General features: G+C 53.2%; 1 protein-coding gene and 1 long non-coding RNA gene across 7 annotated transcripts; one reads left to right on the top strand and one right to left on the bottom strand.

Annotated features, from left to right (window-relative positions):
- The first annotated feature begins 619 nt into the window (after positions 1-619).
- On the top strand, positions 620-12,982 carry LOC105480414 (NCK interacting protein with SH3 domain). 4 transcript variants are annotated; one of them, XM_011739242.3, is made up of 13 exons: positions 620-902; positions 3,506-3,615; positions 3,959-4,163; positions 4,376-4,466; positions 4,727-5,220; positions 6,280-6,450; positions 6,622-6,708; positions 6,796-6,934; positions 7,051-7,131; positions 7,325-7,453; positions 7,539-7,631; positions 7,772-7,944; positions 12,074-12,982. In XM_011739242.3, the coding sequence occupies exons 1-13, from the start codon at positions 732-734 to the stop codon at positions 12,275-12,277; spliced, it is 2,148 nt and encodes a 715-aa protein (XP_011737544.1). In that variant the 5' UTR covers positions 620-731; the 3' UTR covers positions 12,278-12,982. The 4 variants fall into 4 exon arrangements, with proteins under 4 accessions (XP_011737544.1, XP_011737543.1, XP_011737545.1 ...); XM_011739241.2 differs by having other exon boundaries at positions 4,355-4,466; XM_011739243.3 differs by having other exon boundaries at positions 766-902; positions 3,479-3,615; positions 4,355-4,466.
- Positions 12,983-17,657: 4,675 nt separating this feature from the next.
- Positions 17,658-22,508, bottom strand: LOC139361963 (uncharacterized). Of its 3 annotated transcripts, none has more exons than XR_011620047.1 (3): positions 22,258-22,508; positions 21,475-21,639; positions 17,658-20,833 (listed from the first exon to the last, which is right to left on the bottom strand). It is a non-coding gene; the product is annotated as an uncharacterized lncRNA (long non-coding RNA). The 3 variants fall into 3 exon arrangements; XR_011620048.1 differs by having other exon boundaries at positions 17,658-20,358; positions 22,012-22,502; XR_011620046.1 differs by having other exon boundaries at positions 17,658-20,358; positions 22,258-22,497.
- Between the last annotated feature and the right edge of the window lie 215 nt (positions 22,509-22,723).

Below are 22,723 nucleotides of genomic sequence, written 5' to 3'. Positions count from 1 at the left end.
CCCAATATAGAGAAAAGCAGCCATGGCTGATGAGAGAGGAGGAGCAGGTGTGAGGAGCAAAGATGCGAGGGCTTTAGACAGGGAATAGCACTGCCTGGTTTCTGTTTTTAATGGCCCCCTTCTCCCCACACTTGCTCCCCACTGGCCACCACTGGCACTCGGTTAAGAGAGGTGGTGAGGCCTAGACACACCGACAGCCGGGCCCCGCGGGGGCTTCCAAGTTTCGGATCAGCAAGATCGTCCTTTCGAGGTAAAGTCGCCGTCCTTGCAGTTAGTAGATGGGACCCCACTCCCCCAGGGCGGCGGGGGCGCACCCGCTACGAGCAGAGCGCGCTTTCACCGTGAGATAGGACGGGACGCAGCGTTCGGACTGAAGCACGGAAAGGGAGCAGAGGGCTGGACGGGTGAAGCTGAGGCCGGATGAGGAGTGAGGGTGCAGGGTCCGGGGATGAGGCGCCTGGAGCCAGGAGGGACCAGAACCAGAGTAGACAGCCAGCTGTCGACCCCCGCCCTGCCGCACCTCTTGGGGCCGCGCGGGGGCGCTGCTCTCCGATTCGTGGAACGATACAGCCCGGGGCGGGGCTTCGGCGGGCGGGCGGGCGCGCGCGCGCGCGCCTGCGTGGTGTGTCACGGGGCGGGGCGAGCGCGGTGCGGCGCGGCGCGGCGCTCCCGGCCTGGCGTTGTGGCTCCGCAGCACCTGCCACCTTCCCTGCACCTGCCCGCCCGGCCCCATGTACCGCGCGCTGTACGCCTTCCGCTCGGCGGAGCCCAATGCGCTGGCGTTCGCCGCCGGCGAGACCTTCCTGGTGCTGGAGCGAAGCAGCGCGCACTGGTGGCTGGCAGCGCGGGCGCGCAGTGGTGAGACGGGCTACGTGCCTCCAGCCTACCTGCGCCGCCTGCAGGTGAGTGCGCCCCTCCCCGCCCGGCCTCTGCGCCCCTGCGGCAGGACCCCTTCACAGCCCCGCGGAACCGACCCAGGAACCCCACCCATTCCGGGACCCGAGGCCAGGACCTCTATCAGAGAGGGAGTTTGAGAACCTGACCCTGAGACCCCCGGACCCACGGGGACTGAGACCCTTGCCAAGAGTCTGCATCACCCACAAAAGACCAGGCCCTTGACAGCCCAATCCTGATCGACCAAAAGCCTAACCCTGGAACTGAGATTCGTCAGGACCTCAGACCCTTCAGTATCGAGTCAGCTATCCGAATGGCGACCCTGAGCCCTACCGAATCCTGGCCAATTATTCAAATCCCTGAGACCCCAGACCCTTAATATGCCCCTTCTCTGGATTCCTAGGACCCCACAACCAACCTCCCTCCCTCCCTTTCTTCTCCCCCCACTCCCTCCCGCACCTTGCCCCCCGTTGGAGCCACCACTGAGACCTGGACCACCTTGGACACCACCTATTTCCCCAACCATCCTCCAGGTCCTCAACCCCCTAACTTGGATCCTAGAGCTATAGACTTCTCCATCCCCTATGTGACACCCAAGCTTTGGTAGTGTCTTTCACTAGCCTGTGCTCAGCCACCCTCTAAGCTCTTAAGTCTCTCCCAGCCTTATTTGAACCAAGGACCCATGCCCCTGCTGACACTGTCTGGCACTGCTCCCTCCACTCCCCAACCCTGACTTCTCAAACTGTCTTCCTTTGAAAGTGAGGGGCTCCATCCCTTCTTGTCCCCAGCCTGGAGTGAGGACTGCTCCCATTGTGACAAAGTGAGTTCTTATAGCTTCCCCTGGTCTGACCGTGGCCCCATTTCCTTCCAGTGGAAGCTGCAGTCCCAGTTCCTGTTTCCCTAAGAGTAGCCCTGCTGCGGGGGTTGGGGTGTGGTATCTCCAGCTGGTCTGTTCTGACCACGGGGGAAGAAGGGCCCAGAGCTGCCGGGCCTGTGCCAGACACCCCCGCCCCGTCCTAGTCGCTATCCTTTAGGAAACATCCTGTCCCAGCCCAGTTCAGGACAGAAATAACGGGATAAATTTGGAAGTGTCATCTGGTCTTACCAGGGAGGATGGGCCCTGGGGACCTAGGGGCTTCCTCATAGACCCTTGGCGTGATCCCATGTAGGAGTGCCAGGGTGGGAGTGGGGGCTGTGGACACCATGGCTGCTGTGTGTCAGACCCAGTAAGTGTGTCAGACCCAACCTTTTTGGGAATGGGGTCTCATTGAAGGCCTCTGAGGAAAGTCCTGTCTCTTCCCCTACTGGGCATAGCTCAAGGACCTGTGAGTCCCCTGTCCCCAGCCAGGACCAGTGGGGCAAGGTATTTGGGGAGGGCAGAGAGGCTACCATCTTCTCTGTCAGTCTCTCAGTTTCTTTCTGCGTGTCTCTGTCTGGATTGCTGTGACTCTGTGCCTCTCTGCCTGTGTCGTTCCGACTCCACCTATGTGTGTGTTTTTGTTTCTTCCTCCAGCTCCCCCCACACTCTGGCTCTGGCTCTCAGTTTCTTTCTGCGTTGTTTTCCTCTGCCTCTCAGTTCCTCTCTGAGCTCCTCTCTTTCCCCATTCCTTTCTTTCTCTCTCTCTCTCTCTTTCTCTCTCTGTGTGTGTCTCTTTCTCTTTCTGTCCCCTGTCTCCTCTCCCTGCACTCTGGCACACCTCATACCACCTGGAGGGTTTTGCTGACCTCTGTGCCCGCCTGTCTGTCCCCAACAGGGAAGCTTCTCAAACCCATGGTGGAGTGAATTCATCTCAGCTCTGGGGCTCCTGTGTAGCCTGATGGACTACGTGTGCCAAGGCCAGGGGAGGGCTGGGGGTAGCTGGTTTGATAGCTGCTACCCCATACCCCCCATGCCAGATAGGCAGAGTAGACTGGACCCCTGGGATGTTGGGGATGGCAATAAGAGCCTGGAACAGGTGCTAGGCCCCTCTCTCATGTTTATCTTTTGCCGAAAACACAGAACTGCTTCCCGGGGCGGGTCTGGAAGCTTACTGAGACACCCTGTGGGGATGAGGGCCAGCAGCAGGGTTGGGGAGGGTAAGTCCCTTTGACCCATTCTCAGCACCCAGGGCTTACAGAGGACTCTTACAAGGACAGGGCTGTTCTGGGGTGTGACCTTGGTTTTGTGGAAGATCAGCAAGATGCAGAGTGATGTATTAAGGATTCCAGATATTGGAGGCTTCCTGTTTGGCATCTCAACCTGGGCTCTGAGCCAAGACCAGGGATCGACTAGGTATGCGCTCTTGGCTGCAAGCTGGGAGTCCCTGGGCTATGTTTTTGCTTTAGACCTCTGATTTTCAGAAACATCTTAGCCAAGAGCCTTGCTGTGGGGTAAAATCCTGATCGGGACCTAATATGTAATGTGGCAGCATGGGGGTCACCTGTGCCTCAGCTCCCTGAGTGATGCGGTTTGAGAACCCAGTTCCATATTCTGGTTCAACTTTCTGTGCTATGTCTAGCATTCAAGGCTTTAGCTGTATTGGTTCTTTGCCCTGGGTTCTCTCTTGGGCTGGGTCTGGGCTGAGCACCTCCATTTGGCCTTCAGGTCTAACTGCTGTCCCCTGCCCCCCAGGGCCTGGAGCAGGATGTCCTCCAGGCCATTGACCGGGCCATCGAGGCTGTACACAACACAGCCATGCGGGATGGTGGCAAGTACAGCCTGGAACAGCGTGGAGTCCTCCAGTGAGTGTTGAGGGGAGTGGAGTGGGACCTCCCAGTGAGCATGGTGGGGTCGAGTTCTTCAGTGAGTGTCATGGGGCAGGTGGGAAATGCAAGGGTTGGCAGGGGTAGTGGGGGAGTGGCACCTCCCAGTGAGCATGGTGGGGTTGGGTCCTTCAGTGAGCACCAGGAGTGTGCAGAGTGCAGGACTAAGGATAGTATAGGGTACTGCAGGCTGGGGTGGAGCATGGAGGAGATGGGGGTGTCTGAGGGGCCTGGGCTGTGGGGTCCCAGCATCCCACAGGGCATATGAGAACTTTGAGGTGTGAGATGCAACCCCCCAATAGCCTCCCTGTCCCTCCATCAGGAAGCTGATCCACCACCGGAAAGAGACCCTGTCACGCAGAGGCCCCTCAGCCTCCAGTGTTGCAGTTATGACCCCATCAACCAGTGACCACCACTTGGATGCTGCTGTGGCCAGGCAGCCCAATGGGGTGTGTCGAGCTGGGTTTGAGCGACAGCACAGCCTACCCAGTTCTGAGCATCTTGCGGCAGATGGAGGCCTCTACCAGGTGTGTGGTGAGGGCATCCTGGAGAAGGAAGGTGGGTGGGGCTTAAGGCTTCATCCAGAGGCTCAAGGGGTCCACTCAGGAGTGACGCAGCCCAGAGCCATAGTCCCGCCCACACCCAGGGCTCAGGGCCCGAGCCTGGCTGCCGCCCTAGATGTCAGTCTGTCCTCCCAGATCCTACTTCCATCTTCCAGATCCCACTTCCATCTTCCCAGATCCCACCACAGCCTCGCCGAGCAGCACCTGCTACACCTCCCCCACCAGTGAAGCGCCGAGAGCGAGAGGCCCTGATGGCCTCTGGGAGTGGTAAGAAGGGTTAGGGGGATTCAGGTGGAGGCAACCTATGCTTGGAATGGTTGTTCTGCCTGTGTCAGGGAGATGGAGGCTCTAAGCTTGGGAGGAGGGCAGGACTCCCATGTTGGGGCAATTAGGGGCTCTGGGCTTTGTGAGGAGACAGTGCCTAGCAGAGAAACTAGGCCCTGTATTAGGGGACAGGGGATCTGGGCTGTGAAGGGTATGGTTTTCCAGGGGGCTGCCCTGGCACAGCTTCTACTCACTGCTTGCAGGTGGCCACAACACCAGGCCCTCCGGGGGTAACTCTGTATCCAGCGGCTCCTCAGTGAGCAGCACCTCCCTGGACACGCTCTATACCGGCTCCAGCCCATCTGAGCCGGGTTCCAGCTGCTCACCCACACCCCCACCTGTGCCCCGCCGAGGCACCCACACCACTGTGTCCCAAGCCCAGCCCCCTCCCTCCAAGGCATCAGCACCTGAACCCCCTGCAGAAGAAGAACTGGCAGCTGGTACAACCTCAGCCTCTGATGACCTAGAAGCCCTGGGTACACTGAGCCTGGGGACCACAGAGGAGAAGGCAGCAGCTGAGGCGGCTGTGCCCAGGACCATTGGGGCCGAGCTGATGGAGCTGGTGCGGAGAAACACTGGCCTGAGCCATGAATTATGCCGGGTGGCCATTGGCGTCATAGTGGGCCACATCCAGGCCTCCGTGCCGGCCAGCTCACCTGTCATGGAGCAGGTCCTCCTCTCACTCGTAGAGGGCAAGGTGAGGGTGGGCGGCACAGCAGGGCCACCCTGCTACCCACCCTGTTCTCACCGTCACACACTGTCCAGCCTGTACATTACAGGTATTTCTCAAGCTCTGGCTCTGAGCTCTTATTGTGCCGAGCACTGGGGACATTGAGCTGATTTCTGAAGCAGAAAGAAAGGACAAGCATTCCAGGCAGATGCGCAGTCTGGACAAGGGCCACAAGGCAAGACTGAGCCTGGCTTGTGGGAGGAAGTAGAACAAGGCCTGCAGGGCTGGAACACAGGGAGTGAGGGAGTGGGTGCTGTAGGAGGAGGTGAGACCTGGGGCAGGTGACAGATGAGACCAGATGCAGGTGACCGCAAGTTCTGTCTGGCTGCAGGGAAGGAATGGACACTGGGCATGGGTGAGGGTAGTGCCTTGCTGACCTTGGCAGTAAGACACATGGGTGCTGGGAGAGCTGTGATGGAGTCCTAGCTGCTGACTTGGACGAGAGGGAGTGAGGTGTATGGGCATCATGGGATGGGTGGGATCCTTGGCACTCACGAGCAGGATGGGGGCAGTGAGCCCAACATACATGACTGGGGTCAGACAAAGCAAAGGTCCCTCTTTAGGGCTCCGTGATTCCTCTTACACTTCTAGTTTGGGTGTTGGGAAGTGGGCCAATGGGCTTGGCTATGCTGGGCACAACAGCCAGTTCCTGGTCAGCAGGGTTCAAGGAAAATGTGGCAAGTTGGTAGATGACAGGCCTGTGCCGTTTTGTGTGGAATGGGAGAGTGAGGTCTCAGAGTCACATTCTGGCAGTGACAAGAGTTCATGGCCCTCCTAGTTGGGGGTGTTTATCCAGGTCTGGGGTGAGAGGCGAGCTGTTGAAAACCCCCCTACAGATGAGTCTTCTGTTGACTCCTGTCCTGGGAGGTCATCAAGACCAGAGTGAGCCCCCTGTCCAGTGTGGGCCAGGAGGGACTTGAGTTCATGGAGTATAGGTCCACAGGTGGACTCTCTAGGCCTTAGAGGCTTCCCGGAGATGGTGAGGGCAGGAAGTGTGCTGAGTCATGCCTTGCCCTCTCCCCTTAGGACCTCAGCATGGCCCTGCCCTCAGGGCAGATCTGCCATGACCAGCAGAGGCTGGAAGTGATCTTTGCAGATCTGGCTCGACGGAAGGACGATGCCCAGCAGCGCAGCTGGGCACTGTATGAGGACGAGGGTGTCATCCGCTGCTACCTGGAGGAGCTGCTGCATATTCTGGTAAGGGTAGGGGCCCACACACACACCCCACATGGGGAACAGTGGTCCCTGCCCTGTAGCATCCCTCACAGTACTAGGAGTCTCCCCTACACATATGTGCTCAGCCCTCTCTTGTGTGGCCGCACAGCTCTGCTCATGCTGGCTGACGCTCTCACTTTCTCATTTCTCTAGACTGATGCAGACCCTGAAGTTTGCAAGAAAATGTGCAAGAGAAACGAGTTCGAGTCTGTCCTGGCCTTGGTGGCCTATTACCAAATGGTATGTGCAGGATGGAGGGGAGGGGTAATGGAGAGACCTAGGTAGTGGGGGAGTTTCAGGCACTGAGCATGCAGGGTTCCCTGCCAGGAACACCGAGCATCACTGCGGCTGCTGCTCCTCAAGTGCTTTGGCGCCATGTGCAGCCTGGACGCAGCCATCATCTCCACCCTTGTGTCATCTGTGCTGCCTGTGGAGCTGGCGAGGGACATGCAGACAGACACACAGGGTGAGGCTAGAGGGCGGAGTGGGAGGGAACTTCCTGCCATCTGGAGGGTGTTCCTGCCATCTGCTGGGATTTCCTGCCATCTTTGGGGCCTCTGACTGCCTCCCTTTTCCCCCCAGACCACCAGAAACTCTGTTACTCTGCCCTCATCCTGGCCATGGTCTTCTCCATGGGAGAGGCAGTGCCCTATGCACACTATGGTAAGAATGCAGTTGCCGACCAGCTGATCACAGGTCCTAAGCCAGGGCCCATTGCCCAAAGGCCTGGGACCTGCTGACTACACAGCCTAGCAGGGATAGGCTATCCCCAAGGCTCACAGAAAGCCAGGAAGGGTGGGTGGTGCGGGGGTCGGGGGAGAATGGGGCTGCAGACTTCCGTGCACCTCTCTCGCAGAGCACCTGGGCACGCCTTTCGCCCAGTTCCTACTGAGCATCGTCGAGGACGGGCTGCCCTTGGACACCACAGAGCAGCTGCCAGACCTCTGTGTGAACCTGCTTCTGGCTCTCAACCTGCACCTGCCAGGTGGGGTGGGGCCTGGCTGGGCGGTGGCTGAGCACATGGGTGCTCTCAGGCTCAGCACCCTGTCTATACCCATGTCCTTCCTTAGCCCCTGACCAGAATGTCATCATGGCTGCCCTGAGCAAACACGCCAATGTCAAGATCTTCTCCGAGAAGCTGTTGTTGCTCCTGAACAGAGGGGGTGAGGGCCCGGGAATCTGCGCGGGTACCACTTCGATGCCCTGTGACTCCATGACCCCTGCCATGACTCCCGTAACCCCCTGGGGTGACTCTGGGACCCCCACAAGGTCCACCCTGACCGCTGTGACCCCTGCCTCCTAGATGACCCTGTGCGCATCTTCAGACATGAGCCACAGCCGCCACACTCTGTCCTCAAGTTTCTGCAGGATGTGTTTGGTAGCCCGGCCACAGCTGCCATCTTCTACCACACAGACATGATGGCTCTCATTGACATCACTGTGCGGCACATCGCAGACCTGTCACCGGGAGACAAGGTGCCTAGAGATGGCTGCAGCTGGGAGGGTCACTGTGTGGAAACTGAAACAAAATGGTGGGGGTCATGACATTGAGTGGACATGAGGGGGCACGGTCACTGCTGGAGCCAGGTAAGCGAAGGAGGCCACGATAGGTGCACCAAGACCCAAAGGAGCCAGCCATGAGGTGATCTGGAGGTGATGTGACTGGAGGAGGCTGGAGAGGAGGGAGTGGTGGGAGATGAGGCATGGAGGATGGAGTTTACACAAAGCCTCGGAGGCTGCTGCGGGAGGTCGTGATCTCAGGAACGGGGAATGTGATGTAATTAACATCCCACATGGAATCTGAACTGCGTGCCAGCAGAGTGGAAGCCAGCCAGCGGGGAAGCAGCCGCAGTGGTCCAGGTGGCATGGATGGGGTGGGGACGGGATAGGCCATGGCAGTGGCAGTGGTAAGAAGAGGCCAGCTGTAGAGTGTTTAGTAAGTGGATCTGGCAGGGCTTGCCACTTGACTTATCTTGAGCAGCTAGATGGATGAAGTGCTGATTTTTGAAGTTGGGGAGGCTGGGAGAACTTCTTGGGGGAAAATAGAGAGTTGTGTTTTGAATGTGTCAAGAGTGAGGAAATACCTACTAGACACCGAGGTACCGAGGGCATCAGGGAGGTAATGGGGAATGAGTTGAGACTAGAGAGACATTTTTGAGTTGTCTATGCAGAGATATGATGGGAAGCCTGTGACAGTGTGATTGCCTCAGAAATGAGATAGATAGGTCAGCAGGAAGCTTGGGCTGCAGCCCTGGGCACAACTGAAACAACTAGGGAGAAACCCAGGAAGAGAACCAAGAAAGCAGGAGCCCAAAGCCACATGTTTAGAGGAAGATGATCAGCCATCTCTACACCGTTAGGAGCCTGAGCGAGACTGGGGTTGGCCATTGGATTCACCACACAGAGGTTAGTGGTGCCTGACAAGCAGTGTCAGTGGGGTGCAAGGAGGAGAGTCAGAATGAAAGTTTGAGAGAACTTGAAGTTATTGGGGAGTAGAAATGAGGGGAGGGTTGGAAGCAGTAAATGGAGACAACTCTTGTGAATTTTCTGTGAAGGGGAAGAGAAAAATAGGAGGGAGGTTGCTGGAGGGAGATGGCATGGGGATAGGGAGAGTGTTTTTTTTGTTGTTTTGTTTTGTTTTGCTTTTTTTTTTTGAGACGGAGTCTCACTGTCACCCAGGCTGGAATGCAGTGGCCGGATCTTATCTCACTGCAAGCTCCACCTCCCGGGTTTACGCCATTCTCCTGCCTCAGCCTCCCGAGTAGCTGGGACTATAGGCGCCCGCCACCACGCCCGGCTAGTTTTTCTGGTATTTTTTTAGTAGAGACGGGGTTTCACTGTGTTAGCCAGGATGGTCTCGATCTCCTGACCTCGTGATCCGCCCGTCTCAGCCTCCCAAAGTGCTGGGATTACAGGCTTGAGCCACCACGCCCGGCCTGAGAGTGTTTTTTTTGTTTGTTTGTTTGTTTGTTTGTTTGTTGATATGGGGTCTCCCTCTGTTGCCAAGGCTGGGGTGTAGTGGCGTAATCCTGGCTCATTGTAACCTCCACCTCCTGGGTTCAAGTGATTCTTCTGCCTCAGCCTCCCAAGTTACTGGGATTACAGGCACCCACTACCACACCCAGCTAATTTTTATATTTTAGTAGAGACGGGGTTTCGCCATGTTGGCTAGACTGGTCTTGAACTCCTGACCTCATGCAATCCACCAGCCTCAGCCTCCGAAAGTGTTGGGATTACAGGTGTGAGCCACCGCGCCTGGCCAGGGAGAGTGTTTTGAAAATGGGGGATGTTGGCCAGGTGCAGTGGCTCATGCCTATAATCCCAGCACTTTGGGAGGCTGAGGTGGGTGGATCACTTGAGGTCAGGAATTGGAGACCAGCCTGGCCAACATGGTCTCTACTAAAAATACAAAATACGAAAAATACAAAAATTAGCTGGGCGTGGTGGTGGGAGCCTGTAATCCCAGCTACTTGGGAGGCTGAGGCAGGAGAATTGCTTGAACCCGGAAGGCGGAGGTTGCTGTGAGCCAAGATGACACCACTGCACTCCAGCCTGGGCGACAGATGGGGATGTTGGCTAGGTGCAGTGGATCACGCCTATAATCCCAGCACTTTGGGAGGCCAAAGCAGGAAGACCACTTGAGTCCATGAGTTCAAGATCAGCCTGGGCAACATAATGAGACCTCTGTATAGCCTGATGGACCACAGTAAAAAATAAAATTAGCTGGGCATGGTGGTATGCACTTGTAATTCCAACTACTTTGGAGGCTGAAGTGGGAAGATTATTTGAGCCCAAGAGGTCAAGGCTGCAGTGAGCCATTATTGTGTCATTGCACTCCAGCCTGGGCAACAGAGCCAGACCTTGTCTCTTTAAAAAACAAAGACAAAAATGGTAGGGATGATGGTGCATGTTCTGAGCCAGAGGGAATGGTCCAGCAAGCACAGAGAGATAGATGGCATGTTGGAGATTGTGAGCCACCACAGGAGTCAAGTGGATGGGGCAGGAGAGGGAGTCCAGGTCCAGGCCCACACCAGGAGCTAGGGCCGCTCATTCTTTTAGGGATAGGTGAGATGTGGGTACTGAGGTGAAAGACAGGTTTCTGCAAGATTTCTTCTGTATTCTCTATGAAGCACAAAGCCAGCTGACCAGGTAAGTAGGTTTCGAAGACAGAGAGGGTGGGTATTATTGCTACTCTAGGGGAGAGTGACACAGCAGAGAAAAGCAGCGGGAGGCCTAGGCAGTGCTGCGTGTCCATTTGAGGTTTGTGGTGGTGAATGACATTCAGGCCTGCACATGGCTCTGCATTTGTCTATAGCTTAGACACTGGCATTTGATGTGCAGGCACCTCGGTATGACTCCCAGGGCTGGGACTTAGCAGAGTGTGCTGCCTAAAGGAGGTTTTGGTATTATTCCTCTAAGTAAAGAGAGAGATGAGGGATGTTGAGGGAAGCAGACATAGTGCTAGGTCAGGTTAATGGATTGGGGGTCTCTGTAAGAACAAGCTGTCAAGTCATAAGGGCTGGCTGGGCACAGTGGTTCATGCCTGTAATCCCAGCACTTTGGGAGGCCGAGGTGGGCGGATCACTTGAGGTCTAGAGTTTGAGGCCAGCCTGGCCAACATGGCGAAACCCCGTCTCTTCTAAAAAAAAATACAAAAATTAGCTGAGCAGTTTGGCGCATGCCTGTAATCCCAGCTATTTGGGAGGCTGAGGCAGGAGAATTGCTTGAACCCAGGAGGCAGAGGTTGCAGTGAGCCGAGATTGTACCACTGCACTCCAGCCTGGGTGATAGCATGAGACCCTGTATCAAAAAAAAAACAAATAATATATATATATATATTTACACACACACACACACATATATAATAAGGGCTGTTGGAACTGGTTCAGCCAGAGGTGCTGGGAGTATAGATTGGAGGAGAGGCTGTTAGAGATGAATTCGGGGCATATGTAGGAGGTAGGATGGCCAGGTCTTAGACATGGCTTGAATATGAGATATGTGGGAGACAAGAAGAAAGAGGACATCATATTTCAGGCCTGTGCTTTTGAATCGACACAGTGTTCTTTCTAAAGGTAAGAACATGAGAAATCCTTCAACTCTAGGAGGATGGGAAAGATCATGAGTTTGATGGTGGATATGTGGATTTGAGGTCTGTGAGATGTGCAGGAGATGACAAGTGGGCAGTTGAATATTCTCGTCTGGAGCTCACAGGGGAGTTCTAGATGAGAGGTATGAGAGTGGGTTACTATTTGAAGCTGGGAATGTGCACAAGATCTTCCAGGACAAGAGAGGATAGGGTGAGAAGCAGAGGGCCTGTGACTGACAGACAGAGGCACCTTGAGGGACCAGCTTCAAAGGATGGGCAGGACTTCCCTGGGCAGGCCCCATACCTGGGGCTGTCTGTGGCTGGGGTGATTCTTTTATTCACTTACTCAAAAACTATTGAAGACCAATTCTGCGCCAGGTATATTGTGGGTGCTGGGGATGCAGCCCTGATATTTAGGTCCACAGCCCTGGGGTCTGTGGGACAGTGGGGTCCTGTTCCTGACCAGTGGTGGTTGCAGTACTTCCCTGGGGTCCCTGAGCTGGCCTGCTCTTCCCACAGCTGCGCATGGAGTACCTCTCCCTGATGCATGCTGTAGTCCGCACCACACCCTACCTGCAGCACCGCCACCGGCTACCCGACCTGCAGGCCATACTGCGACGCATCCTGAATGAGGAGGAGACCTCACCTCAGTGCCAGATGGACCGCATGATTGTCCGAGAGATGTGCAAGGAATTCCCGGTGCTGGGGGAGGCTCCCAGCTAGCACTTTGCTGTCCTCCCTTCCCTGCAGCTCCAGTCAGTGTGCAGGGGACTCAGGGGCTTGGCCCTAAGAATGTTTTGCACTGACAGTGGGAGGGGATAAGGTGGCAGAAGGAACCTGAGCAGGACCCCCCACCTGAAGTAGAACTTACGAGAGGGGCCAAGTGTAGGATTGGGGACCATGGTCTGGGAGCTGTTCTGGGGCAGGGGGAATATGCAAGCTAAAACTCCTCTATACCCCGGTAGGCTTCCTTTTCAGCATGCCCCCCTCTTCACCCCACACCCACGTGTACACTCAGAGTCCTGCTGCTGCTCCAGGCTGGACCAGACCCCCGTCCCCACCCCTCCTGGTCTGTATCCTGGGCCTCAGCAAGCCATGCCCCTGGGGTGAGGGGAGGCATCTCCCACCAGCTCTATTCTTTGCCTTAGCTTTGCAGTGAGTGCTGCTCATGTGCTCCCCTCTACACCCACGTGGGGGTCGCTGCCCTTCACTCCTACCCCCAGAGGCCTTGGCCAAGCTGCTGCTTTGAAAGCGGGATCTTGGAGACAGGCCATCTATCCCAGAGCCTTATGGAACAGGATGATGGCACTGAGAAAGCCAATGACCGAATCTCTTTTCTCTGTGAAAATGTAGAGTGAAAAGCCATGTGTATTTTCCTATGTGCTGTAGCTCTCCTTTGGAAATAAATCACAGGCATCTGGAAACAGGCTTCCCTGTATGATCTTGGGAGACAGTGGGAGAGGATGGGCATAAGTACTGGGGCCTCAGGACCCCATCACTGCAGCTTGCACTGACGTCTCCAGCCTGAGGAGGTGATGGACCCTGACAGGCCTGGCCTTCAAGGCCCTTTGAGCCCAGTTCCAGCCTCTCTTCCCTGAGCTCCCACTTCTCCTGGACCCCAGCCACAGCCAGGTGCCCCCCAGTGGCCCATTTGCAGGTGTCTGCATCTCCAGGCTTCACTTACACACTTAACATCTTTCTTTTTCTCTTTTTTTTTTTTTTTTTTTTTTTGAGACAGGGTCTCACTCTGTTACCCAGGCTCACTGTAGCCTTGACCTCCCAGGCTCAAGTGATCCTCCTGCCTCAGCCTCCTGAGTAGCTGAAACTACAGTAGTCACCATGCCCAGCTAATTTAAAGGTTTTTTTTGTAGAGACAGGGTCCCACTGTGTTGCTCAGGCTGGTCTCGATCACCTCAGTTCTGGTGATCCTCCTGCCTTGGCCTCCCAAAGTACTGGGATTATAAGCATGACCCATTGCACCAGTCCACTTACATCTTTCACTTACATCTTTTGCTTTGCTTTGAATACCGGTACTGTCCCCCTGTTGAAACCCTATTGTCCTTCATAATTATTCTCAAATGAAGCAGGCCCCTACCTACTCCCAGCCCTGGCCTCTGTGAATGCTTGGGCCTGTCCAGCCCTATTTCCTTCCCCCATTTGTCCTTGTTTCCCCAAGATCACCTTATCTTACAACCTCAGCAGAGATTTGGTAATCATGGTAGGGCAGAAAGAGGGTCTTAACAAGCATGGGGTTAGGTCTCCATTACGTTTTAGAGGAACTCGGGGCCAAAATTTGGCAAAAACTTCATTCTTGTGGGCTCCCGAGTTAGCAAAGTTCTCGCCATAAGTCTGGGAGCAGAGTCAGAAACCCACAGGCAGACAACAGTCAGAAGTGTTTTTGTTTCTGTTTTCTAGATTGAGTCTCACTATCTTTTCAAGGCCGATGTCCAACTCCCGGGCTTAAGCAGTCCTCCCACTTCACCGTCCCGAGTAGCTGGGACTACAGGCACACACCACTGTGCTCCACACAGAAGTGGTTTTCATCAGTTCCCTTTATTTTTTACCCAAACTCCTCATTCATCAGATGGTTCCACACATCAGGAATCACTGACACTGCTTATTCTTTCTCATTGGGGTGCTGAAAACAGAGGGCAGTTATCCTTCCAAAAAGAAGGTAAAGCAGCACAGGGAGGCAAGGGCTAAGGATGGGACTCCCTAGCAAGAGGCTATCAGAAGTTGAGGCAGGAACATTCCATAGGAAACCCATGGGAGCAAAGTATGGGGGCCTGGTGGGGGACGCCCTGCTCACCGCTGACTCTGTCAGAAGGTCAGGTGCACAGGCTCACACGGACCTGAGGAGGGGTTGACAGTGTTTGGCCCCCAGTAAAGCTCTGTGGGACACAACCTGGTTACTGACTTTTTTTTTTTTTCTTTTTGAGACAGAGTTTTGCTCTTGTGCCCCAGGCTGGAACGCAATGGCGTGATCTTGGCTCACTGCAACCTCTGCCTCCCGGGTTCAAGCGATGATTCCCCTGCCTCAGCCTCCCAAGTAGCTAGGATTACACAGGTGCCCACCATCACATCCAACTAATTTTTGTATTTTTAGTAGAGATGGGGTTTCACCATGTTGGTCAGACTGGTCTCGAACTCCTGATCTCAGACGATCCACCACCTGTCTCAGCCTCCCAAAGTGCTGGGATTACAGGCCCAGCCCCTCTTTTTTTTTTTTTTTTTTTTTTTTTGTTGTTGTTGTTGTTGTTGAGACAGAGTCTCGCTCTGTGGCTCAGGCTGGAGTGCAGTGGCATGATCTTGGCTCACTGCAACCCTTGCCTCCTGGGTTCAAGCAATTCTTCCTGCCTCAGCCTCCCCAGTAGCTGAGATTACAGGTGCCCGCCACCCCACCCGGCTAATTCCTGCATTTTTAGTAGAGATGGAATTTCGCCATGTTGGCCAGGCTGGTCTTGAACTCCTGACCTCAAGTGACCCATCTGCCTCCGTCTCCCAAAGTGCTGGGATTACAGGCATCAGCCACCATGCCCGACCTGGTTACTACTGTTAACCCTGGAGACATTTGGCCTCCCTTTTCATTTCCAGAGTTGATGACACTGACTTCCAGTCACAACTCCTTTCTCACCGGGGTTCGGAAGGCAGGGAAGTATTCTCATGAGATGGTGTATTTCAGTAGAAAGCACAGGTCCTCAGGAAGCTGAGACAGGGACATTGGACAGCCTCTGTGGCTTGCCGTGTTTCCTGTCATGATGCACACACAAACCTTGTGGGAACGGTAGGACTGTACTGTGCCATCGGTCCCAGTGCTGGCACCTAGGTCAAACAAGTTATGGCCCCATGGCAGAAGCCTCTACTCACTTCTGCAGGAGTGCCCAAGGTGGGCCCTGGCACCTGTTTGTAAGAGAAGCAGAAGCCCCAGCTGATGAAGTTACATAAATGCTGACTCCTGGTAGCAAGCATGCTCTGAGGGACTCCAGGACCTCCTCAGCAAAAACCCTTGTGGTGGCCTCACAACACAAAATTACAACCAAAGGCAGATTATGATTAGCCAGAGAAGTCCTCTTGGGGAGGGAACTGTCTTTGATAGAACACATCTATGGCTGCATGGAAGGTTGGTAGATGTGATATGTGGCTAGGCAGTAGGAAGGGCAATGAGAGAGAGCATTAAGCCACCCCAAGAAAGGGGAGTGTTTGGGTAGAGTTGAGACGAACTCAAATTTTGGGGGACAGTGAGGGGGTTTGGGCTGACTTCTGGGTCAGAAATGTCTGAAGCTGCAGCTAGGAATGGGCGTGTAAGTGTGCGGGTGGCTCACGCCTGTAATCACAGCATTTTGCGAGGCCATGGTGGGAAAATCGCTTGAGCCCAGGAGTTTGAGACCAACCTGGACAGCATAGGAAGACCCCATCCCTACAAAAAATACAAAAATTAGCTGGGCATGGTGGCCCGCACCTGTAGTCCCAGCTACTCGGGAGGCTGAGGTGGAAGAATCACTTATGCTCAGGAGCAATCGCACCACTGCACTCCAGCCTGGGTGAGAGTGAGACCCCCCCAAAAAAAAAAAAAAAAGTGCTGGCACCGTGTCTCTGGCGCATGTGCTGAGCCATAAGCTGCACAAGCATAATGCCAACCCCAGGATGAGGGGTCAAGTAATTCTCCTGCCTCAGCCTCCTGAGTAGCTGGGATTACAGGCACGCACCACCACACCCAGCTAATTTTTGTATTTTTAATAGAGACAAGGTTTCTCCATGTTGGCCAGGCTGGTCTCAAACTCCTGACCTTGGGTGATCCACCCGCCTCGGCCTCTCAAAGTGCTGGGATTACAGGTGTAAGCCACCGCACCCAGTGTATCCATCCACTGTTGATGGCCTTTCAGTTGTTTCCAATTTTTGTCTATTGCAAATACTGCTGCCAGACGCACTGTTGTACATGTCTTCACGTTGCTCATATGCATTATTTTTGGAGGGTATATTCCCAAATAAAGAGTGGAATTTTAGGGTCACAGGCAGATACTGCCAAATAGGTTTCCAAAGTAGTTGTACCCAATGTATGCTCCTTCAGTAGTGTCAGAGAGTTCAAGCTTTCCCTGTCTTTCCCAAAACTTGGTATCGTCAAGTCATTTTTATTTTAGCTATTCTGGTAGAATAGCTCCCCCCGCCTCCACCTCCCCTGCATTTTTTTTGGAGGTAAAGTCTTGTTCTGTTGCCCAGGTTGGAGTACAGTGGTGCAATCTCAGCTTACTGCATCCTCCATCTCCTGGGTTCAAGTGATTCTCTTGCCTCAGCCTCCCGAGTAGCTGGGACCACAGGTGTGGGCCAACATGCCCAGCTAATTTTTGTGCTTTGAGTAAAGACAGGGTTTCGCCATGTTGGTCAGGCTGGTCTCAAACTCCTGGCCTTAAGTGATCTGTCCATCTTAGCCTCCCAAGGTGCTGGGATTACAGGCGTGAGTCACCTCACCTGACCAGTATTTATTTTTTTCAATTTACATTTCCCTAATGACTAAAGAGGTTGAGTACCTTTTCATTATTATTTGAATGTTCTCTTTTATGAAGTAACTATTCGAATCTCTTGCCCCATTTATCTGTTTGTGTATATTTTATTGATTTGTAGTATGTATTCAGGATATAAGTCCATGAATGTTCTATCTTACAATATCTTCTCCTAATTTTAATGTCTTTTGATAAAAGAAGGTTCTTAATCGTTATATAATCCAATTTATCAATACTTTATTAGTTTTATTATTTCCTTTAGTACATTTTATGTCCTGTTAGACAATCCTGTCCTGTTAAAAAATCTTGGCCGGGCACGGTGGCTCAAGCCTGTAATCCTAGCACTTTGGGAGGCCGAGATGGGCGGTTCATGAGGTCAGGAGATCGAGACCATCCTGGCTAACACGGTGAAACCTCGTCTCTACTAAAAATACAAAAAACTAGCTGGGCGAGGTGGTGGGCGCCTGTAGTCCCAGCTACTTGGGAGGCTGAGGCAGGAGAATGGCGTAAACCTGGGAGGCGGAGCTTGCAGTGAGCCGAGATTGCACCACTGCACTCCAGCCTGGGCGACAGAGCGAGACTCCGTCTCAAAAAAAAAAAAAAAAATCTTGACTGGCTGTGGTGGCTCATGCCTGTAATCCCAGCACTTTGGGAGGCCAAAGCAGGAGGATCACTTGAGCCCAGGAGTTCCAAGAGACCCTGTCCCTACAAAAAATTAAAGAAGTTAGCTGGGTGTGGTGGAGCATACCTATAGTCTCAGCTACTCAGAGGCCAAGGCAGAAGGGTCCCTTGAGCCTCAGAAGTCAAGGCAGCAGGGAGCTATTATCGCGCCACTGTACTCCAGGCTGGGCCACAAAGTGAGACCCCCATCTCTAAAAAAATTGTTTTTAATTTTTGCTTTCACACTTGTGAATAGCCGCTGCACTCCAGCCCCTACCTCTGTAAAAAAAAAAAAAGTTTGCTTAAAGTTATCTTTAAGATCTTCTCTTGGCCAGACGAGTGGCTCACGCCTGTAATCCCAACACTTTGGGAGGTCGAGGCGGGTGGATTACAGGGTCAGGAGATCGAGACCATCCTGGCCAACATGGTGAAACCCCATCTATACTAAAAATACAAAAATTAGCTGGGCGTGGTGGTGCATGCCTGTAATCGCAGCTACTCAGGAGGCTGAGGGAGGAGAATTGCTTGAACCAGGGAGTCGGAGGTTGCAGTGAACCAAGATTGCACCACTGTATTCCAGCAGCCTGGTGACAGAGTGAAACTCTGTCTCAAAAACAAAAAACAAACAAACAAACCCACACGCACACACACAAAACCAAGGTCTTCTCTTATACTGTTTTCTAGAAGCTGTATATTATCTTTCTTTTTCTGTCCAGATGTCAAATTTATATGGGATTGATTATGCAAGCAGTGTGAAATAGGGATCTCATTTAATTTTTTCTATATGGATATCCAACTGACCCAGCATCATTTATTGAAAAGCCTATTCTTTCAGTTAATAGGGTTGCTCCTGGGGGGTGGGCTGGGGGAAATGCTTTCTTCATGTTGGCTCTGAAGAGCCACCCTTGTCAAAATTCAAGTTTCCACACATCTTCAGGCTCGTCTCTGAATTTCGTTCCATTAGTCTTCCTATCCTCGTACCAGTACCACACAATCTTGGTTTCTTTTTGTTTTTTATTTTCATTATGTTTTTAGAGACAGTGTCTCTCGCTCTGTTGCCCAGGCTGGAGTGCAGCAGGTGATCATAGCTCACTACAGCCTCAACCTCCCCAGGGCTCACATGATCCTCCCACTTCAGCCTCCCCAAGTAGCTGGGACTACAGGCATGTGCCACCACACCTGGCTAATTTTTGTATTTTTTGTAGAGATGGGGCTTTGCTATGTTGCTCAGGCTGCCAAATCTAGATTGTCAATTTACACACACACAAAATCTAGTGGGATTTTTAACTGAAGTTGCATCGAATCCATATACCAATTTGGGAGAACTGGCACCTTTATAATACTGACTTTTCCAATCTTGGAAGAATTTTTCACTTTATGTCTTTCTCATTTTTTTAACTTCTTTTTTTTTTCCAGATAGGGTCTGGCTGTGTTGCCCAGGCTGGAGTGCAATGGCATGATCTTGGCTCACTGCAACCTCTGCCTCCCAGGTTCAGGCACTTCTCCTGCCTCAGCCTCCAGAGTAGCTGGGATTACAGGTGCACAACAGCATGCCCAGCTAATTTTTTTTGCGTTTTTAGTAGAGATGAGGTTTCACCATGTTGGCCAGACTGATCTTGAACTTCTGACCTCAAGGGATCCACCCGCCTTGGCCCTCCAAAGTGCTGAGATTTCAGGCATGAGCCACCATGCCAGGCCTATGTCTTTATTTCCCTCAATAATGTTTTATAATTTTTTTGTATGTGTGTATGTAGTCTTTGCACATCTTTCATTAGGTTTATTCCTCAGCATTTGATATTACTTGATGCTATTGTAAACATCATTGTTTTTAAGAAATTTCTTTTCTTTTGTTTGTTTGTTTTTCTCGTTCACTGCAACCTCTGCCTCCCAGGTTCAAATGATTCTCCTGGCTCAACCTCCTGAGTAGCTGGGACTACAGGTGCCCACCACCACGCCCAGCTAAATTTCTGTATTTTTAGTAGAGACAGGGTTTCACCATGTTGGCCAAGCTGGTCTCAAACTCCTGACTTCAGGTGATCTTCCCGCCTCGGCCACCCAAAGTGCTGGGATTACAGGCATAAGCCAACACGCCCAGCCAAGAAATTTATTTTCTAATTGTTGCTGACATATAGAAATTACATCTGATTTTTATATATTGATCTTGTGTCCAACAACTTTGCCGAACTCATTCTAACAACTTACGTATAGGTTCTTTTGAAATTTTTACATATACAATCCTACTGCTTGGGAATAAGTTTTTTTCCCTTCCAATCTTCATAACTTTTTATTATTTTTCTTGCCCTACTGCACTGGATAGGCCCTCCAATATAATACTGAGGCTTGTGGTCATGAATATAAAATGAGACCAATTATCATGGTTGTTTGTTTTCCTCCAGCAATGTTCTGCTGCGCTAGAGACAAAGAATACATAGTCTATTTTAACTGGGGTTAGATTTTAGCCCAGCAAGTTTGTCTAAGAAGAACAGGGCAGGGAGTTGCCATGGCACTGGACTCTATAAGGCTAATGACACAGGTCAATAGCTGAGATGATGTACAATGGATTGGAGATCTCAGTGAGGTCAAAGAACTGCTGAATAATTGAGCTGGACAGGTTGGCCAGGTCTTCCCCTGGAAAGGTACACCTGGCTGGGAGTAGACAAACACAGGGTGGGGTGGAAAAGGCAGGAGAAGGAAAGACGCTGAGAAGTGTTAGCAGGCAGTATCTGCCACACCCTTACCCTCTGGTCTTCTGATCTCGCCATCTGCCCCCCAAGAGCCTCAAATCCAGGTCTCTAGGTCCTGGGTGGACCTCTAGTTGGGAGCTGATAAGAGAATGAGGGTAGGCTGGGCACAGTGGCTCATGCCTGTAATCCCAGCACTTTGGGAGGCCAAGGCGGGCAGATCACTAGATGTCAGGAGTTTGATACCAGCCTGGCCAACATGGTGAAACCTCGTCTCTACTAAAAATACAAAAATTAGCTGGGCGTGGTAGTGGGTGCGTGAAATCCCAGCTACTTGGGAGGCTGAGGCAGAAGAATCGCATAAACCTGGGAGGTGGAGGTTGCAGTGAGCCGAGATCACACCACTTCACTCCAGTATGGGTAACAGAGTGAAACTCCATCTCAAAAAAAAAAAAAAAAAAAAATAGAATGAGGTTAAAACACATAAGGGTCTTATTAGGAGGCAAGGGCAAGATTTGGAGGTGGAGAGAAGAACTATCACCAACATTTGGTTTTTGTTTTTTTACCGGGAGTGCATTAGGAACTGCCACTGGGGCTGGGGCATAGAGGTGAGTGCAGATGGAAGGAGTGGGCCTCCACAGAACAGCCACGAAGGGAGGATGACAGTGGGGACACACAGCAGGGAGCAACATGGAGAGCAATCCGCAATCAATCTCACTGCTCAGGAGTGAGGAGCTTTGCTCTCCAAAAGGAGTGTTAGCTGGGGCCAGCGCCAGCCCTATAGGTGAGAGGGCAGGGCTTGATTTCCCTCAGCCATAGTCCCTTTATGCCTCTGCACATTTGCCCACACAGTCTCCAAGACCTAGGATGCCCACCCCCCATCCCTATCCCTCCCTGCCCTTCCTTTGCAGATGCAGATGTCCCCTTGGTCATTCAAGGCATTGCTCGGGCATCTTATGCAAGAAGGCTTCCCAGGTCTCGAAGATGACTCAGACGCCTCCTCTGGGACCTTAGCACCCTTCCCTAGCAGAGCCCCTGCCTGTCTCCCTCTGTGGCGTCAGGTTTTGTGCCCTCTACTCACTAGATTGTGGACCCAGAAAGCGCTGGTGCTGTCAAAACCACTTCTGGGTTGCCAGGCACGGTTGCTCACACCTATAATCCCAGCACTTCGGGAGGCCAAGACGGGCGGATTGCTTGAGCCCAGGAGTTCAAGACCGGGAGTTCAATACATGGTGAGACCCCGTCTCTGCAAAAAATGCAAAAATTAGCCAAGTGTGGTGACACGTACCTGTAGTCCCAGCTACTCGGGAGGCTGAGGGGGTAGAATCGCGTGAACCTGGGGAGTTCGAGGCTACGGTAAGCTGTGATCACCACTGCACTCCGAAAGAGTAAGACCTTGTCTCTAAATAAATAAATACATAAAACCACTCTGGGGGACTCGCCTCTCCAGCCCCTGCACCGATTGGCTCCCATTCAAAGGAGTTCAGCCCTAAGCGCCTCTGCAGATCCTCCACCCCCACCCACAAACCCGTGGGAACCCCGGCCGTGTATCCGGCCCAGAGCTCTGATCCTCGGGAGGTCCTCAGATCCGTAGACGGGAGAGGGCATAACTGGAGACCTGCTGCCTGTCCTTGGTAGCCATAAGGGGCGCTCGGGAGGTGGTATCCGCAGGAGCCCCGCCTCCCGGAAGCGGAGAAGTCAAGGGGCGAGAGAATGCGCCCACTGATTGGTTGATGGTGATGTCATAGGTATCGTTCGGGGCGGGCCAGAGGCCTTGGTCGGGAGTTCCTCGCCTGTTAGAACCAGGATCCACCCCATCGCGGGAGCCGCACCCTGTGGAGCGTTCTAGGGTCCCGGCCCTGACCTCTTCCTGGGTGTCGGGATGCCCGCGTCCTCTGCACCCGGCGCTGCATCTCGTTATCGATTCTGCCTTTGGAGGCCGGTCCGTATAGTGTACCTCCCGGACTATCTCTCACGTTTAGCCGACAACCCCTGGAGCCCCCTCGCCCATGCGACGAGTCCTCCGTGAGGGGCGGAGCCTCCCATTGTGCCAATAGAAACAATGACTCTCTGATTGGAGTGCTTCGCTTTCACCCCTCGCCTCCGCTCCTCTTGTGACGTCTGTTGCGCCAGGTCCACCCATTGGCCTGGCGAGACCGGCGCGTGCCAGGAGTTACGCAGGGAGAGCTGGAATGCACCGAGGGTGGGGGGAGGACTGAGTTTCTGTGTCAGTCCCTTCAAGGGGTTAAGGGATGCGGTCGTGGCAGACGAGGGGCGGGCATCCGAAGAAGCGGGGCCCGCAGCCATGGGGCAACGCCGGGCTCCACGTG

This window comes from Macaca nemestrina, chromosome 2, assembly GCF_043159975.1.
Source record: "Macaca nemestrina isolate mMacNem1 chromosome 2, mMacNem.hap1, whole genome shotgun sequence".
Taxonomy (NCBI): Eukaryota; Metazoa; Chordata; class Mammalia; order Primates; family Cercopithecidae; genus Macaca; species Macaca nemestrina.
Note: the sequence above shows the minus strand (reverse complement) of the source record. Positions and strands in the feature narration are given on the sequence as shown.